This window comes from Parasteatoda tepidariorum, chromosome 6 (genome assembly GCF_982258835.1).
Source record: "Parasteatoda tepidariorum strain Cologne lab strain chromosome 6, Ptep-v5.0, whole genome shotgun sequence".
Taxonomy (NCBI): Eukaryota; Metazoa; Arthropoda; class Arachnida; order Araneae; family Theridiidae; genus Parasteatoda; species Parasteatoda tepidariorum.
Genome location: NC_141760.1, coordinates 42146137 through 42166277, shown reverse-complemented (window position 1 = coordinate 42166277; position 20141 = coordinate 42146137). Strand labels below are relative to the sequence as shown.

Sequence of the window (20141 nt, the reverse complement as noted above, 5' to 3'; positions counted from 1 at the left end):
TTTTTTTATTATAAAACTTATTGTTGTTAGTGTTTTGTGTAGTGATCCTCAAAACAAAAATTTTGCTTCGAACTGGAAATTGAAATAGCTCCCATGCGCTGTAATTTTGATGACTATTCCATGAAACTTTTTTTTGACACATTCTCTAGATTAATAAAAACAACTTGCAGAGAAAAAATTTCAAAATAAGTTGCCACAGAATATTTTATAGTCATTTTAATGTTCCAAAAAGTTTAGTACAAAAGATAGAGGGACGATTTTCATGTTCTGTTTTTCTTCCGAAGCTTGCTTTTTCTACTCTGTATGGAAATTAGTTGAAAAATGTGCAATTTTTTTCTCTATAATTTGAAGATAAATGTAAATGGAGTTGAAATTACCAAATAATCTTTAAATTTAGGGAAAAAATTTAGCGCAAGGAGATTATTTAAACTTCAAAATAAATTCTTCATTTTTTTGAAAAAATTTAAAATTTTCATATTATAGCATGAATTATGCATCAAAATGTTTTTTTTATGTTCTCTCTCTAAGTATAAACAATTCTTACAAGTTACAGCAATGTAACATTATTTAAAAAAAAAAAAAAAGAAAAAAAACTTCTTAAGAGTCCATTGTAGCCGAGGATGTTATACCACGGAATACAATTTTCGTCTTTCAACGTTTCGTTTAAACCACGGGAGATACAATTCTCTTTCACCTCCATTACTAATTTAAATTTTAAAAGAAAGAAAAAGTGAGTTCAAACAAACCTAGAGTAAGTCATGAAGCTTCATTAGCTGTAAAAAAAAAATCAAAGTATCAAAAAGCAAACAAATTATTGGAAGAGAACTTCTCAGTTTGCGTAATCCTGAGTTATCTTCGCATAATTAATTTTTATTTATAAGTTTTGAAAATTTCTTTTCAGTATTGGAATCTTCATAACTTACTCTAGATTTGGTTGAGCTCACTCTTTCTGTACTTTAAATTAGTTAAAGAATTTAAGGAGAATTTGTGACAAAAACTTTCTACCATGGCATGGCGTTCTCTTAAGCAACACCTCCAAGAAGATAGAAGGCATCCGTACGAGTTAACAGAATCGGAAAATCCAAACCCTTAGTAATCCGAACGTAGTGACAAACCATGGGAGATTTTCGTTGTTTTCCTCTCCGTGTAACCCAAACTCGGGTTGGTTCAATCAAAAAGTCCTCCGCGAATAAAAATTTCTGCCAATACTTGATCCAGGATTTGCCTTGTTTTCTGGATTGGGTTGAAAATTACAAATTACGGAGTTGAACACTGATAGTCGTAAACTCAAAATTAGGTTGGCAGTTTAATGACGATTATAAAATGAAATACATCTTTCGTGTTTTCCCCTCACTGTTCAGTTTAGAGGCCCAAACGTTGTTACATATTTTCAATTTTTCCGCCTCTGCGCAGTTTATATTCGTTACGTCGGACTACTAAATGAATCAGTGCGAAGGCCTTCTCTCTTTTAGGAGATGTCAGTTTAAGGTTAAAACGCCACCAAGCAACTTAGTTTAGATGTTTTAAAATATAATTTGGACGAAAATAAAATTTTAAAAATAATGCAGTTTGAAACAGCAAGCTTGAAAACGAAATTATTTTATTCTTAAACGGATATGCGGGGATAACTTTTCTGAGTTTCGATCACCATCGATTAAAGTTTAATAAAAAAATAATAATACGACTGGAAAAGAGCTCAAAAACAAAATCAGTTATTAATTTTAAAATAAATGCATGGTTGGCGAACTTGCTGAAGTAAAATTTATTTTTTCCAAAATTTCAGATGTCAAAAATCAAAATTTTGGTCTCGAAAATTCGAACGTCAGGAAATGTACTCGGAACCAATCAAGTTGAATTTAATTTAGGAACATAGTTTGAGACTAGGGAATAAAATGTAAAAATATTTTGGAACATTTCTTCTTGGTTATAGAAAAATGCAAGTTTTGACAAAAAAAAGTAAGAAAGAAGAAAAAAAGAGGACAAAAAGAATGAAAAGAAAAGAAATTAAAAAAAGAAAAAAAATTAAAAAAAGAAAAGAAAACATTTTTTTCACAGTTTAAATCAAATAATTGATAAATATATATTTTAAAGGAAGATAAGCATTTATTGATTGCAGAGAAGTTATTTTGTATTTTGACAAAATAACGATGTCTCCAGTTTTCTATCAATTAAAAATTTTTGAGTAAATAAAACTCTCCATAATATTAAAAACGCAACGTTTCTCTATATTTAACTCAAAATTTCAAAATCAAGAGTTGATTTTAAATAGAAAAATTTCGTTTGCTAAGAAATTGTTGAAATTATTGAGCACTGAAAAAAAGAAGTATTACCAAAACTACCGGAATATGATAAAATACACCGTGTTTCTTGCTCTATGAGAGCACCAAAAAGCTCGATAATTTTTATCGAAACGTTTTAATAATAATTCCGGTAAAATTAAAAATAAAAACTAGCTTTATAATAAAACTTGGTAAATGTGGTAAAATTTGGGAATTATATCATGATACTTAAGCATGGCATAATTTAATGGCTAAATTTACTCTTCAGTTTTGTATTTTGTATTAAATGTGTGGTAATGAGAAATAAATTTTTTTAAAACCAGAATTTCCAGTAAGATTACCATATGACAGTATAAAATGAACACTACCAGATGAAAAGTACAAAATGAATGTTTTCAATACCTTATAATTTTGGTTTTATTAATCAAAGTTATAGCTTCTTTCTTTAAATTAAAAATGTCACTACCATACAGTTTGGAAGCTTTATCAAAATAATTTTTCTCGTCTACTAAACCTGCAAATATGCAAAAAAAAAAATAAAAAAGCGAGATGGTACCGGGATTTTTAAGAAAAAAAGCACTTGAAATACTTGCATAAAACGGAAGTAAGTCATAGAACAATAAGTAAAGATCCACCGTAAAACATAAAACAATGCAAAATATATCATTTAATGATCCAATGTCAGAATTTTGATTAAATGGCTTAAAATGAGCAAATGGCCATATCAGACACGTGGATAAAACATGATCAACTACTTTACTAACGAAATAAAAATTAAAACTGGAAAAAGTAATAATTAAAATAATTTCTATGTGTTATGCAGCTTTAAACTGCTCTTAAAACACAAGAATTACAGATCTTAGTTCTTAAAATGTAGATGCTTTCAAACTCATATCGTTGATCAACTTATTTTTTAATTTTCATCTTAAATTGGAAATTTCTTGAGCTGCCTTTAAGACTTAATTCCATTTTCACTCATAGCATTAGTTTCTTTTAAACCATTTTAAGCACTTAGATATTTTTCACAAGTTTTTGTAAAATATAAATAGCTTAAGTACACATTTTCAATGCCATACGGTATTATTTTTCAATATTTTCTCAATCACGTTTCCAGAAAAAAAGATACGTAGGCGTTTGACGCGATTCTATTGTGCTAAGAAATTTTTCGTTCTATTTATAAACGAAAAAAAGGTTGCTAAAATACAGGAATCTTAAAAAGGATTACAGAGCAAATGGAAATTTTGTTTAAACCTTTACGACTAAGATCAAAACAGCAGCTAAAAGGCAATATTTGTTTGCATTATAAGTAAAAATCTATATTGCTTTTAACCAAAAATAATAATAATCCTTAGAAATATCCATTCTCATAAAATCGAAAAGCATTTTACTGCGTATGCTTTCAAAATAGCAAATTTTTAAGCATTTAAAATCAATGCACTAAACATTCTGTGGTCTTAGAAGAAAAAATTTGTTCGATCAGCATTCTAAGAAAGAAAAATATGAGGAATAAATAATAACCCAAATTTGTTTTCGTTAAAAGCTACATAGTTTTCCTTACTACAACATAAAATACGCGTTTTTTTTAAGTAAACATTATGTGTAACTTGCTTTAAATCTCAAATTGTAAAACTTTGTTTTCAAGAAATCAATTTTTTTATTTTATGTTTCATTTTCTTCCTCTTCTACTGCTTGTAAATAAATTTACGTTTCTCAAATATTATTTTAATATGAATTGCGAAATTAAACAGTATCAGTTAAATATTTTCGAATGAATTTGTTCATTTATTTTTTTCCCTCGACTAGTAAGATACAGCGATTCCCAATTTTTTTTGGCTATGGAACCTTAAATAATCGTCCTTCTCTCCGCGGAACCCTGATGCTATAAATGAAGTTTACTTTATTTGATGATTTATTAAGTTCGAATTGTTTTAATGATTATTTAAGTTCGTCGGCTACAAGAAGTTAGGATTTATATCCGATGGTTGAATTTACACTCCTGATCTTTAGGTCATAATTTGTTTTGGTGCATCTCAGGAAATTCCGTTTTAACTGCTTAAACTAAATTTTTAGAATTTTTTTTTAAAATGATGTTGAAGAAATATTCATATCAGTAGAGCTACAAATTAATTAGAGGAAGAGAAAGAAAAATATGTTAACGATATCTGCCGAATCACTAGTGTAGAGAGAGTGAAGAATAAGATTAAAGCTAATTCAATCACTTGATGAAACTTGAAGAATTCCCTAATAATTTTTTTTTCCAACTCCACTTGGATTTCAAAAACAAACAAACAGGTCTTGATATCTTTAAACCCTTTTTTCTCAGTAATTCGTAAGAATTCGACAGTTTTTTTTTTTTTTTTTTTTTAGCCTTAAAATTAATTTTTTGTTAGAATTGGGAAATGATTTAAAAATATATATTGAGGGTGATAATTACAGAAAATACTGTATGCTTATTTTAATATTTCAAAGAATATTATTAAAATGGAATTATTTCCTAAATCTGAAAAAAAAATGTTAAATGCACTATTTTTTTAATGGTTTGAATCCAATCATTGGTGCAGTTAAAAAAGTTTTCTCAGCCATTGTATTTATGTATGCAACAGCGTAATATATTTTACATCACACATAGCAAAATACAAGATACAATGCGGAAATTGAATGTAAAATTTGTATTTTGTTTATCATCATTTCTATTTCAATACATGATGTGCGTGTGTTGTTTCTTTACAGGAAAGAATAATGAGAAATGTTGTTTATTCTAAAATGTTCAAGAACCATCCGAAATCTTATTACGACGAAGATTTGGAGAGGCGCTAAGAGATAAAAAACCTTGGATATTAATGGTGGTGCGCTGGAGTGCAATCGCACATCTTAGAATATGTAGAACATTCTTTTTATCTTCAAGATCCTCCCTTCCCTGTCATCATTACATAATGTATTAGAGATACTTGTCATTGTTGTTACGCAAGCAATCAAAACATAACGTATTGAATATATCTCGAAATAAAAAACACTTTGTCACTGAGAAATTTTAATTTTTTACTATTAAATTAGTTGGAAATAAAATATGCGTGTGTGGTTTATTGCAATATAACTTATTTTATACACTATATAGAACTATCATGAAATATGCATTAATATAAAAAAAATTAATTACAAAAATTTAATTAATGGGGTGAATCATGGTTTTTAATTGAAATACATAACATCATATTCATTTCTTCATTGATATATTTTTTTATCAATTAAGTTTGCAGGAAATAGAATATACGTGCGTAATATAATATTTTAATATAATTTAGAAGTAAAATAATAGAAATAGTGAATTTAGAAATAGTGAAATAGAATATTTTAATATAATTTAAGTAATACGCCTCTTGAAATATCCATCATATTACACATTACCAAAGAAACCAGATAAATCAATTTAATTGAAATATAACGTCTGCCTGAATGAAAAGTGGACACATGTAAATGCGTCAAAATGACTACAGCTATAGTAGTGCCTCTAAACAGGGATAAATAGGGCGGTAAAGATGTGCATTACATACGGCATTCGACAATGAAAGCTGTTTGCGGGAGAGGAAACTGATCGTAGTAAAGTTGTTCTATACAGATATCAAGATCGTGGCCGGGATAGCCTGGTTGGTAGGTCACTGGGCCCATGTCCAAAAGGTCGTGGGTTCGATCCCTGACGGTTGAAGACTCCCCGTGTAGTAAACGGTGACTGATGCACGTTAAATCTGTCGAGTCACAGAGTCCTCCATGTTCCTATAACAAATCATATCTCTGAGGGTACTGATTCAGGAGTTCCCTTGTCTTCTGGGTTGGTTCAAAATTACAAGGCTACGGAGTTGAACATTAGTAGTCGTAAACCCGAAATTGGGTCGGCTGTCCAACAATGGTTATAAAATATATAAATAAAATAAGATATCTGGATCGGAACAACGAATGATTTCCTGTCCTCTGGGAGCACGATCAATTCAACACAATACTACAGTACCCTGGCGAAACTAAGAAAAACAATAAAAAGCAAACGATCAGACCATCTCACACAACAAGCGCTTCTTCTTTATGGCAATGCCTACCCACACGTCTACCGTGAAACTCACACGACCTTACGAAATTTCTGTTGGGAAGAGTTGGAACACCCACCGTATAGTCCAGATTTGTTACATTGTGACTTCTTCATCTTTTGGTCACTTAAGAAAGTATTTCAAAGGGCACTCTTCGATTCGGACGACGAATTTAGGAAAACTGTGCAGTACTTCTTCCAGAATCAACCACAATCTTTCTAAAGCAAAGGCAAAGACCTGCTTCTAGACAATGGGACCTGCGTTACAACACTCATGGCGATTTCTTTTGATTTCCAATAAAGCTTTTTATTCAACTTCTCCATTGTTCTATTTGGGTTGTTCTCAAACATAATTTTACTTTTTTTTTCTCTATGTCGCACTTTTGTATTTAATAATTTGGTAAAAGAATGATCTTGTGTGGGTTATTGCAATATAATTTGATTTACACGCTTTATTCAATTATCATGAAATATCCAATATAGAAAATTAGACATTACCAAAATAATCAGTTGAGTCAATCTAATCTTAATAATTTCTATCAGTTTCATTTCCTCATGTATAATTTTCTGTATTAAATTAATTTTAAATTGAAGCTGGTGTTATTCATATTTTATACATTCTGCTTATTTATTGTGAAATATTCAACCATATAAAAATTAAATCTAAAAACTTATCTAGTCCAAAGAATTAATTGAAATACATGATATCACTTTTATTTGTCCATGCATTATTCTTGCATTAAATCAGACTATACGTGTGTGGGTCTTATAGTATAACTTATTTTACACACTCTGTTGAATTATCATGAAACATCCAACTTAGATACACATAGATACATTATTTTAATTTCTCAACGCATAATTTTCTGCATTTCATTAATTGGAAATAAAATATGCTCATGTTAATTGCAATTTTACTTATTTTATACACGTTGAATTATTATGAAGTGTTCAATTATTATGAAATGTTCAATTATTATGAAGTGTTCAATTATAAAAAGAAGCAAAAACGAATAACAAAACAATCGGATGACTCATAACCAACTAAAATTAATCGCTTTACTTTTAATTAATTTAAATTAATCACATTTTTAAAATTTTTCTTTACTAATTCGTTTTTAGCAATTCCCTTTTTTAATAAAGTAAAAAATTTAGCACTATCTATAATTTTCACAGTTTCCTTTTTTGAAGCATTTTTCATAATTAAAATTTAAAAATAAAAAATTGTAAGTTGCCATTTCTTTGCGCATGACGTATGTTCATTATAAGTCTCCTGTCTTCATGTTCATGCATAGTTCTCATTATAAAATCGCATTTAACTTTGCAAGTTTTGTAGTTATACAAAATCATCACTTTTATTTTTATGCCTCAATTAATTTAATGCATCGCATTATACGCAGTATTTTTCAAAATTTACAACGCTAAATCTACATGATAAATTAACACCGATAACATGGAATGCTTTTCTTAATCATTATCTTGTATTGAGTTCAAGATAATGTATTGAAATACAGAATCAATTCAAAAATTACAATTAAACTTTTAATCAGTCAAAAAAAATTGAAAAGTTACTTGTAAATTTTTGTATCTAAAAGGTGCTCATTTTTTTAAATTTAATATTTTAAGTTATCTAATCAATAAGAAGCTCAATAATTAATTATAACATATAGTTATTTATAGAGAATTTCATAAACATACCGTTATCAAGAAGATTTCTGTATTTCTTAACTTAATATTTTTTAACAGTATGCTTTTCTTAAAAACTGGTGTAAAATTATAGTGTGGTAAAACTAATCATTAACAGTAATCGATTTCAATTGGAAAATTTGAGATAGTTTTGGAGGGCATGAATTAATTATAATTCTTTTAATTTTCTTTTAATCAACTAAACTTTTAATTGTATTTGAAATCTCATTTTATATTGCAAAAAAAATTTAAAAAATCATACATTTATTTATAAAATTATGGCTTTGTTGCAAGTATGTATAAGTAATTTAAGGGTCACTTGATTTGCATAAAAATTCTTTGATTTCAAATCATTTCACAGCGAAAAAAAAACAAGCAATACTAGCTCAGAGATTATTAACATTTAGTTTCATTTTGTTTATTTATATTTTTAAACTCTGCATAAAAACCTATAATTGCTTATATACAAGGTGTTGCATCATGACTATCTTTAATTTGTTTTTAGAATCTAAATAAAAGACGAATCCAGAAAAACATGCACATCAAATGTCTCAAATTATTATTTAAGCGATAAAAAAACAAAAACTTTATCGAAAAATAACGATTTACTACTGAGCAAACCGGAACAAAAATGTAAAACATATTTAATTGTCGAAGTAAACATACAGCAGTAGTTAGACGATTGCTAGAAACATAGCTAAATTTCCTTAGAATATATCTTCCTTAGATTGCTAGAAACATATTAAAATTTACTTTGACGTTTTTCATCACACGTGATTCAGCAGGTTTTGACTGCATTTCTGATTTCTCTTCACCTTATAACTAATTTTCGATTCCTAATGCTTGTACTTTTTCTTTACTTCATTTTGACATGAATTCTAAAAATTTATGTTAATGGTGGTCGTTACAGAATACTATCTATAAATAATACTGAAATAATATACCATATAATGCCATATAATATTATTTAATCTATTTGTTATTTATGAGTTTTCATTTAAAACATGTTACGCACACTGAGCACATCAGATAAATAGATATAAATATATACTCATTATGACACTTTAATTCTGAAAATATTTGGTATTTGGTTTTGGTTCACAGCTCCACGTGAGCTGAATTTAATTCACTCTCGCTTGATAATCAAGATCTAATTAAGTCATAAACACTTCAAAGTTACTAACATTTAACGCACATATGCTCATGGAGAATTCTTATTTGGAACTAACCCTTTTTTTAATCTTACCATCAAGTAACTTTTTGCATTGGCGATGAATAAATTACATTTTGAGTGACAAAGTCCTTGAATCAGGCGAGGAATCTAAGGCAATAAATATCAACTTTGCTTTTAAAAATGATTTCCCTTCAAAAGAATATCACTTATTTAAGTGAGTCTCTCAAAATATTGTTCAAAACACTAATTAATTGCTTTGTTACTACAAGTTCCAATAATAAATAATAATTTGAAAGATGAATTAGAGGACAAACAGAAGGAGAAAAATGTGTGCGATTTGCTGTGTTACTCTTCTTAAACCAATTTCATTTACATTATCAAAGTTAATTGCGAAGTCCGTCAATTGATAGAAAATATTGTTTTTAAGCTGACCAATCAGACACAATCTGAAAACAGAATTAACAAATATCTGTATGAAAAGTTTCGTTAGTATGATCTGCCAAGAAGCAGGAATCATTGTTTTAGAGTTATTCAGTCATCAGCGCCATCTGCTGAAAAAGTTTGTAACTAACTTTAAAACTTACTCAGACATTTTTCCGAAGGAGAGCACAGGAAACCGAGCATTACCATCATCCTGCATTTATTCCTCTTATTTTTGGGTCTTCCTCTTTTATTAACTTGTTGTTTCTTTATTTAAGAGATTTTTCCTAAATGCATCGCAGTCATTTTATATTCAGGAAGGGAATTTGACAGGAGATATACAATACAAAATATATCCTTAAGCAAACAATAATGAAAAACTAGATACAATTATTTCCCGTTCACTCCACATTTTCTTAGAAGGGAAAGATTAGAACAAAATAAATGAAAGGGAAGCTCGAGAAATAATACATAAAATAAAAAGTAACAATAATAATAACAATAACAGTAGTAACTATTAAAGAGTCTTGTAACGGGCGGTGGCATTTAGCCGTAAATGTTTTTCTAAAGCCACAATGTTACGGCAAAACCTATAGATAAACAAACATTTACAATGAAATATTTGTTTAAAAGAATTAGCTGAAAAAATTGAATTGTAAAGAATTAAAAATCATTTAGTTTTATCATTATTTTAATAATTTAAAAATAAGAAACAATAACATAAGAAACTGGATTTAGAGAATAAAAAGCAAAAAATTTTTGTTTCAATTTATGGAAGCTTCTTCTTACTAAAAGTACTTAAAAAAACAAACTTTTAAATTAGCAAATAACCAATAAATGTCACATTTTAACAACATTCAATAAACAGAAATTCAGTTTTGACTTTATAGAACTTCCAAATCATTCCCATTTGTCAATTTATGCTTTTGTTTATCGTGAGATATTTAGTAATTGAAATAACACAAAGATAAAAAAAAATCTTGCATCATACTTTATGTTTGCATACATAATAATATTTCAACCTGAATTTAGCACACTATTCTAGACCGTAAAATAAAATTTACTATATTTTTAGCCTTTAAAAATTCTCATTTTGTTAGAAAATTCCGTACTAAAACTTGATAATTCAATTTTTTTTCGATTTGAAGATATATGTTTACAGTTTTTAAGATAACATTATCTAGTTATAGCTATAAATGTTATAATAAAATAGTTCTACATTTATCTAAGAAAATTAGGTCTAACTAGGTGAACTGCCAGCACTGTAAAAAATTCCGGTTCAAATTACAATATAAAGCACCTGCACTTTAGGTGCATCAGTCGTAAAATCCATTTTACCGTAAAATCCATTTTTACCTTAAAATATTATACAATACATTTTGCAGCAATATTTATTTAATGAAAGTGATTCAATGATTTTATGGTAATTATAACTGCAAAAATTACGGTATATCAGATTTTTTGTTCCGTGACAAGCTCTGGTAATATTGGATTTACATTACGGTAATTTTGATCCAGAATTTCTTACAGTAAATCAGCAGACCTAGACCGTAGACAGTAATATTCTGTGTCAGATATTGGAACTGATCAAGTCTTAAAATAAGATAAAACATCAATATACTTCACAAGAGACGTTTAAAGGTTATTTTGCCTAAGTATACTCTACTCCTACTCACGGTTTAGTAAATTTTAAGAATTTGTGAATTTAAAGTAATTTTTAATTTAAGTAATTTTTTTTACATTACTACTTTTATTTTAATTCTTCTACCAGCATTTAATTCGGGTTTTATTTCTTAATATTCCCTCTTTGTTTTTAAGCTCCCTCAGTTTTTGTGGAAATTGCTTCTAAATGGGTTTGTATTCTTTCAAATCTTTAAGAACCTTCTAAGGAATTTGATGATTTTGTCGTTGATCACTAAAATTAAAGTAAAGAGTGGACAATATTAATGGTCAGAGACAGCAGGAAAAAAAGGTTAGCAGATCGAAGAAACGTAACCAGGATATATATTAGAACAGAACGAAATCGGTCATCCAGGAAATGGATAGTATGTGAGAAATCACGGCGTTCTAAAATGAATTACTTTTGTACAACAAGATGTTGTAGACAATAAGTTAGTTAAGCTCAAGTTATTGAGTTCTAGTCATGTAGATTAATGAGAAAATTAATATATAAAAGCATATATAAAACATAAAAAAGTATAAACATATGAAAACATAAATATGTATGTTTTTATTTATATTGCGATACATAAATGCACTAAAAAACACACTGTAATTATAAATTAATAAATTCTTTGGTTTCATGGTAATAAATAGGTAAATATTTATGGACGAAAAATTATGGTAATATTATCTAACTTATTTGAAATTATTTCATAAATTTTTTAGACTTTTATCCATAAAATTTAATAAACGAATAGTTATGGTAGCGTTATCTAATTTATTTTAAAAACCTATGAAAATATAATAACTAATTGCTTTTAAATATTTTTACATTACTCATGGCATCTTATAAGCAAATAAATATGATAGTGATATCTAATTTATTTTAATGACACATAAAAAATTAGCAAATAATTTTCTCATAATTTTTTGCACCATTACTCATGACATTTCACAAAAAAGTTTGATAGAATTATTTTATTTATTTTACTAACACATAAGAATCTATTAACCAATTTTCTTATAATTTTTGTATCATTACCCATGACATTCGATACTCTACAAACTTCATTCAATACTTAGATAAAAGAAATATTTTTGTCCTCTAATGTCGCAAGAAACTTTTTAACCCTGTAGTAATGATAAGGCTTATGGTATATTTATGTTGTTACGAAAATAAAAATGTCTTGGCTTGTAATTGGAGGCATGATTAAAACTTAAGGTATAAAACTAAATAATTTTGCTTCTAAGAAAAACTATGAACCGCAGATAAACCTATTTAGGTATAAAAAACTTTAGTAATATACTTTTCAGATAATTAAGAATTTTTTATTTATGGATAACATTAATGTGATTATAAGAATATAAGTTCAAATTCAATTGTAGGTAGGTTCCGTAAATTTTTAAACTAAGTAAATTCTTTATGCACGTATTTTCGATACAGGGTAAAGAGGATGTAGAAGCTTTTCATTGTAAATTTTATTTTTCCCCTAAAAGTAATTTAAAATTTAAAGTATTGAAAAAGTGAATTCAGTCAGACCTAGAATAAGGCATGAAATTTTAAATACTGAAAAAAAAATTTCAAAATATCAAAATGAAAAGAAATTATGAAGGGATAATTGAGGATTAAGCAATAGAGATAAAATAATTCAATCAATAATTTTTTTGCATTTTGATACTGATTTTTTTCCCTTCTTTTTTAGCAATTGAAACTTCATTGCTTACTAGAGGTTAAACCTGAACTTACTTTTTCTATACATTAAATTTTAACTTATAGAGGTGAAAGAGAATTTGCAATGAAAAGTTTCTCCCGTGGTATGACGTCCTCTTAGAAGAAAACTATATAAATATACCGCATAATAAAAATCACGGCGTATTTCAGTTTTATCAAAAATTTATCACAAAAAAAATTCCAGTTAAAAAAGAACAATATTAAAATTTAAAAAATAAATATTAAAATTTAAAAAAAAAACAATATTAAAATTTTAAAAAAAGTTTCATTAATATATTTTTAAAACTTGTTTTTAAGGAAAACTGTAAACAACTTACTCTTAGTCGTATCTAAAGATGATTTCCCCTAATCTCTAATAAATAAAAAATTTTAATTTATGGATAACATTGATGTAGTTCTATAGGTTTAAACTTTTTCGTAGCTTAAGATGGTTTCCACTAATCTCTAGATAAGAATTTTTTATTTATGAAAACATTGATGTAATTCTACAAAGTTTAAACTTTTTCGTAGCTTAAGATGGTTTCCGCTAATCTCTAGATAAGAATTTTTTATTTATGAAAACAGGATTAATTTTGGGATAATTACATTGTATAAGTTTAAAAGTACGAGTAAAAGTTACGAAAAAAGCTACTACCCTACGAGGAAAGATGCTTATCGCTAATTTTTAATCTATACACAAACTTTTTATGTATAGATTAAAAATTAATCAGGTATCAAACGCCTTCTTGATAACTGTTTTAAAAGTAATGTTCTACATTACAGTAATGTACAAAAATGCCAAAGTTCAAAGCATATTTTATTTTATCAAAAATTAGCAAACACTTGGAAAAAAAATAAAGTTTTTCAAAAAAAAATAATTTTCGTAAATATATTCTGATAAAAATAAATTTATTTATTATACTATTACAAACAAAATTTATTTATAATAATAATAATTAACATTACTTTAAAGATGATGTATGATTTTATGTCTCATTTTATGAGATGGTATGCTAAACATAGTACGAGATTTCTATCGGCATTGAATATTTTAATTAAATTTGTGTCTATTTTTACCAATAGCACGTGCAAATATTTGAAAATGGACATTTTTTGTTGGTAAAGATTTTTAATTTGCATGATCAATATTTTCCAGAATTGTATAAACTTTAATGCTGTATCCTTTTTTTTCCCCTTTTTTTTTTCAAATTCAAAAATGGATTGGTTGTTCAATGCTGACACTTTAAACTAAAAATACTTTATTTTTGAACATAATGTTCTATTGACAATTTTTTTGAAACAATATTTCTGATTGAAAAACTTGCTTAACCATTATAAACTTCTTTGAAGAAGAAGAAGGAAAGGTAAAATTTTCGCCATTTTTCTGCTGCATAAATGTCTGAAATAAAATAAACGGTGGATTAATTTTAAATCATATTATTCTATAAATAGTCAAATGAGTTTTATTCGTTTTTCTGAAAGAACAAAATCGGATACTCAACCCGGGGTTCAGTTAGGTCCTGATTATAAAAGCTGACTCAAATCTTATTGATGGGGTCCCAATTTCAGAAAAGTTTGATTTAACTGGTAACAGTTTCATAAAATACTAGAAAGAATTGTCAAACTAAACAACTTAAAAAATGCCTCGTTAAAAAAAAAAAATGATAAGTCAAAATCACACAGTTATTTTTTTAAAATTCGGTACAGGAGCATTTGAGTAATTTTTTATAAACTTTTTTCGAACCATAATCAGAATCAGATTGAGGAACAAAATAAATTTATCACTAAACGATAAGTACAAATTAATGGTCGTGATATGCCTTAAAATTCTTTATTTTTAAACTTATTTGGCCTTTAGATTGGATCAAAAGAGCTATTACCGTTTTATCAAATAGCTTGTCAACCAGGTAATGTGATGACCTAAAAGTGGTATTTTTAAGTTCTTTTTAAGAAAAGAGGAAGCGTTTTCTTCTAGACGGATTTCTTCTTTTTAATAAGGTGTTGTGGAGACGAAACACCAAATAGCTAGACAGTCATGGCCCACCAAGACCACCTCCGTTGGTAAAGGAATATTAGTTATTAAAGCAAATGGATGATTTAAGCTATATTTAAATGAATACAATATGAACTTGTTAAACAAAGTTTTTATTAGTGTGATAATATCTTAGATATTATTTCAAGTTTGAAAAGAAGCATTCCAAAGCAGTGGCTAATCTGCACTTCACACCTGAAACGGGTTGTGGTCAGTGGCGTATCTAGGGTATGGCAAGTATGGCGAATGCCATGGGCGCATTATTTCAAAAAGGCGCAAAATCAATCAACATCAACGATTATTTTTTTAATTAAAAATTTTACTAATTTTTTTTTCAAGTTATGGCAGAATTAAAAAAAGCATCCAACATTTAACCTTTCCTCGAGGGCTCGAAAAGAAGACATCGAGGTCTTTCGAGGAACTCTTTTTATAACTGGGGGAGTGAAATATGAAAGGGAACCGCTAATAATAAAAACAAAGTAGGTGACGAGCGTTAAACAATTTTAACCTCCCACTGTTTTTCATTTTTTTTAATAACTTCGTTTGAAAACTCATAGACCACCTCAGTTAGGGATAATAGGAGGGCCAAGGTTTCCAGCGCTTTTACATAACTCGAAAAGCGCGGGAAATCTAAGTTGTTATATTGGATTCAACATTAAAAAAAAATGGGGGAAATAAGAAAAAAAAACATTCCACATACCCCCTCTTTTTAAACAACTTGACGTCTGTGTAATACCAATTCATACACGTTTCTGCATTCATTCACTAGACACTTTTTCTTTCATTATACTTTCAAGTTGAGCAACAGAGGATTCGAAATAAATAAAAAAAAACTTTATATTCATGAATACATTCAAGATAAATACTAAAATAAATCAGTAATTAAAAGTAGCTTTTTCTTTCCTACTATTATATTTACGATGATTTCGGCAGAAACCAAATTTTAATTATAATATCGTAATTTAAAGAATAATGCAGAGTTTTTAATAATTATAATTATAACTCTCTTTACTAACTTTTTGATACTTTCCAATAAAAATATTTTTAATTTCAGAGAATTTCCTAAATATTTAACATTTAATGTCGATCAAAATCCTTTGACAAAAAGACTTTTAGCCCCATATTTAATTTTATAACCGTCGTTGAACAGCCGACCTAATTCCGTAGCCTTGTAATTTTGAACCCAATCCAGAAGACAAGGGAACTCCTATATCGAGAAATGGGAGAAATTTGCCTTCGTGGAGCTAACCCGCATTTGCGTTACATGGAGAGGAAGACCACGAGAATCTCCCACGGTTAGCCTGACGGGAAGGGAACTCTAACCCATGATCCGTCTACAACTGAGGATATTTCACGTCAGCACTGTGGTCGGTGCAAGCCGGGTGCGGAATTCGTATCAACTGGGATTCGAACTCGGTTCGCCTCATTGCAAGGCGAACGCTCTATCCCCTGAGCCATCGCGGCTCCCATATTTAAATTAAAAGGAATTTAAACTTATTTTTTTCTAAAATGTAGCTTCTTATTGCTTCACGATACGTCAAAGCTGTAATAGAAAGAATTTAAGTTATCGCTGATAAAATGAAAAGACAAAATGTAAGCTCATTATTCATTATAGAAAATTACAGGGAATTTTATTTTTCTTCTTCTTTTAGTGTATTATTAATTTCATTTTTTCCACTAAAAACGAAAAATAAAGCACAAACTTAACGTGAAATTTTTTGAGGAAAACGAAAAAAAAATTTTTTTTTTCCAGGTATAAACGATGATTAAATAAACAGTTTAATAATGTTCATTCAGAAGGGTTATTCACGAGTAAGAGTTATAAATATTGAAGTTCCCAATATTATAAACAAGCAAGACATTATAAGACTTTATTGAAACTGTAACTCAGAGTCAAACTATAATATTGCACAAGGGGGAAAAAAAAACACTAAAATAGCCACAAAAAATCATGGTTACATATAAAAGTAAAATAATTAACTTAATAACATAATTTAGATTACAAAAGTATGGAATATGTACTAGCATTAAGAATGTATATTGTAGAATTGTATTGAATGTGTATTGTAGTACTATGACTATGTATGATGTTATAGCTCTTGAGTAGCAAATATATAGATATAAGTCAATGCCTTTTTCCTCGGCAATACATAGCGTATTTGTTTAAAATCGTGTCCTTTTTTATAATAAGATGATAAAAACAGAAAACAAATCCTAAAAATAATATTTATTGATTTCGTTTATCTAAAATAGTTTACTTAGACAGTCAATTAAATTTAAAATAATTTATTTGGAAAAAATGCTTTTCTACTTAGATTATTTGATATTATTTATGTATAATTGAAAATGATATACGTTAAATATAAATTATAATAATATAAGCTGAATCTTTAAATTTAAAATATTTATCTATATGAAAAAATTAGTAGTACAACAGACTAAAAAAATGAAAGGCGAACGAAAAGAAACTTTGGAAGTTCAAAAGTTGGTGACAAACGTAAAGAAATTTTTCTCCCCTTATCTTAAGGAAAGTGAGACCTCCAGTTAAAAGAACGATTTTCGGGGGAGGAAATGAATGGAACCCCTTCAGGCAGAAAAACCAGATGGCCAGATGGTGATGACCAGAGGACAGAGAGATGTGAAAACCATGGGGTGTCCCAGTCTTGCTTAGACTAATTATTCTGTAGTGAAATGCTTGTAAATCTTAAATTTTATCAGGGGTTAAAATCTCTTTGAAAAACGTTTTCGGTGGGAATCACCGCCACTAAAGTGTGAAATACTAAAAATAGGAGGTTCCTCTGATGACTCGCTCTACAAATAATTTAAACCAATGGAACGATTTAATAATGAATACTTTCCACTATTTTGAAAAATAAAGGACAGGCGTTATAAGTAGTTAGGTGCTCATACAAAAAATTCTGCTCGTTTTAGTTAATGTTTCAAGATTTAAGCCAAGAAAATCAAATATTTAAAGTCTTCAGATTTTTATAATCTATTTTGATGCAGCTTCTGGACTTTTATAGTTGGTTCATAGATTTAAGAAAACAACGTGTACTACAAGGATTTTCTTTGATTGTAAGTAATCATTTCCTAAATATTTAAATTAATGCATTATACTTAAATTATTAATACCGTTATATGCGTTCGTTATATTTTCTAGAAATGATGTCGATATGCAGGGATGTAAGATTTCTCCGAAATATTTTATTAAGTGGTAGAGAGTTAAAAACTAAACCTTGCAAAATTTTAGATGATATTGGTAAAATTTGAAATTCTTACCACAAGGTAACTGGAGTAAAATTGTATTTCATGGAAAATTTCGAATTATACATACGTAGTGGCGGAAAATATAATTTTAAATCAGATTTACATAAACCAAGAATAAAGCATCAAAACATAAATTTTGCTACCACTAGAAAGAAGTTCCCCATTAAGTTGCAAGTTAGCATCTCTGTATGTGTAGATCGAGTGGGACATTTGCTCCTTTTAATGCTATAAATTAGAATTTATAATATTTTTTAGTTTTTATTGTTACTGTTTTATGACAGTACATTTAATATGCACATAGATTTTTTGTATTAATAATTATATATTGTATAATTAAATACTCGTTAATGCATTATAATTATAAATAATATGTAATAAAAAAAGCAACGAATGTTAAAATTTCTAATGTTAGTGGGAATATATTTTCTTAATTTTCCTGAAAAATAATTGCGATAAGTAAATAATTTTGTGTTTATTACGTAACATTCATTACGTTCAGCAAATAGTTTCCAACAACCGATAAATGTTTCTCTTTCTATTCATAAATAGATAGATTTTGAGTTTAACCACTTGTTTTTTTTTTTTCCTTCTTTTCTTTGAAGGGTTATATTAAGGAACAATGCTTTAAGTGTAAGTTTCAATAATCCTTTTACTTACAAATTGATTTTTTTTAATTCATAAAGACATGTTTGTTTTGTACTTTTAAATTACATTTATTTAATATTTATCAACCTTTCTTCGAGTTATGGAACACGCTTCCATAGCATCTCGGGTGCAAAATTTTGTCATCTTTCTTTCCCCTATATCTTTTATTTTATTTCAGATTACAATTTTCTTCCCTTTTCAAAAAAAAAAAAGAAAAGAAAAATTAGATTAAATAATTACTTTTTTTTAATTTTATAAGTCTTTTACAATACATATCACTTACATTATGTTTATATCACTACATATTATATTACTTGAAAAAAAATCAATAAAGTAACAATCACAATAATTATTTTTCATTAAATAATTATCCTTATTTTAAGAATATAAAAAAAACAATAAGCATTTTAAATATTGAAAAATTAGACCTTGTTAAATAATGAAGTATACGCATTCTTATAATGTATTTTCATAAAGATACAAAAAAAGCCCTCTTTTCCTCAAATATTCCAATCACTTATATTTCTCTTCCTCCTAAAAAGCAAATTTTAAAGCTAATTAATTTTGATTATTTTTTAAAAAAAAGTTTTTTCCCCTGTTATACAGGTTGGTCTAAATTCATGTTGTTTGAATATGGAGTTAGGATTCCTGAGAAATAGAATTGAAAAAAAGTCGGATATTTAAAATTTGATTTCTATTTTGACTATAAATTTGACTATTTGACTATAAATTTGACTATTTGATCAATTTCGCTAAAATGTAGTATTTTTTAAAACAATGTAAAAAATGTACATCTAACAATTGAATTTTTTTACGACTATTATAAATAAAATAATAAATATTTACGAAAAGATATTTTTTAACAAAGGACCTTTAAAGTGTATTTTATGGGAAAATTTCTCGAGTTACTTCTCATATTGTGACTACCCCCAATACTTAGGGGTACAGAAATCCAAATCAGTCAAAAAAATGGCATGTTTATTCAGAGAAAGTACGTTTTAGTGTCTGATTTCGTAACTTGAAATATTGTCCCTGCACTTATTAATTAGCATATTTTAAGTCACCTCCTTGAACCATTGACATGAGAAGAACGTGAAGATCTGATTATTATATCAAAAGTTATCAGGGTAGTCCGTTTATTTATTTATTTTTTTGCGCACCGAACGTCTACAAACTTGTGATTCAAATCT

General features: G+C 27.7%; 1 protein-coding gene across 3 annotated transcripts in view; it reads left to right on the top strand.

The window, feature by feature from the left end:
• Positions 1–5345, top strand: part of LOC107454415 (uncharacterized) — a 68584-nt gene extending 63239 nt beyond the window's left edge. For all 3 annotated transcript variants that reach the window (XM_016071610.4, XM_016071608.4, XM_016071609.4), the window contains exon 5: positions 5010–5345. In XM_016071610.4, coding sequence (XP_015927096.2) covers positions 5010–5096 — 87 coding nt within the window. In that variant the 3' untranslated portion in view covers positions 5097–5345. The remainder of the gene's footprint in view (positions 1–5009) is intronic.
• The last annotated feature ends 14796 nt before the right edge of the window (positions 5346–20141 follow it).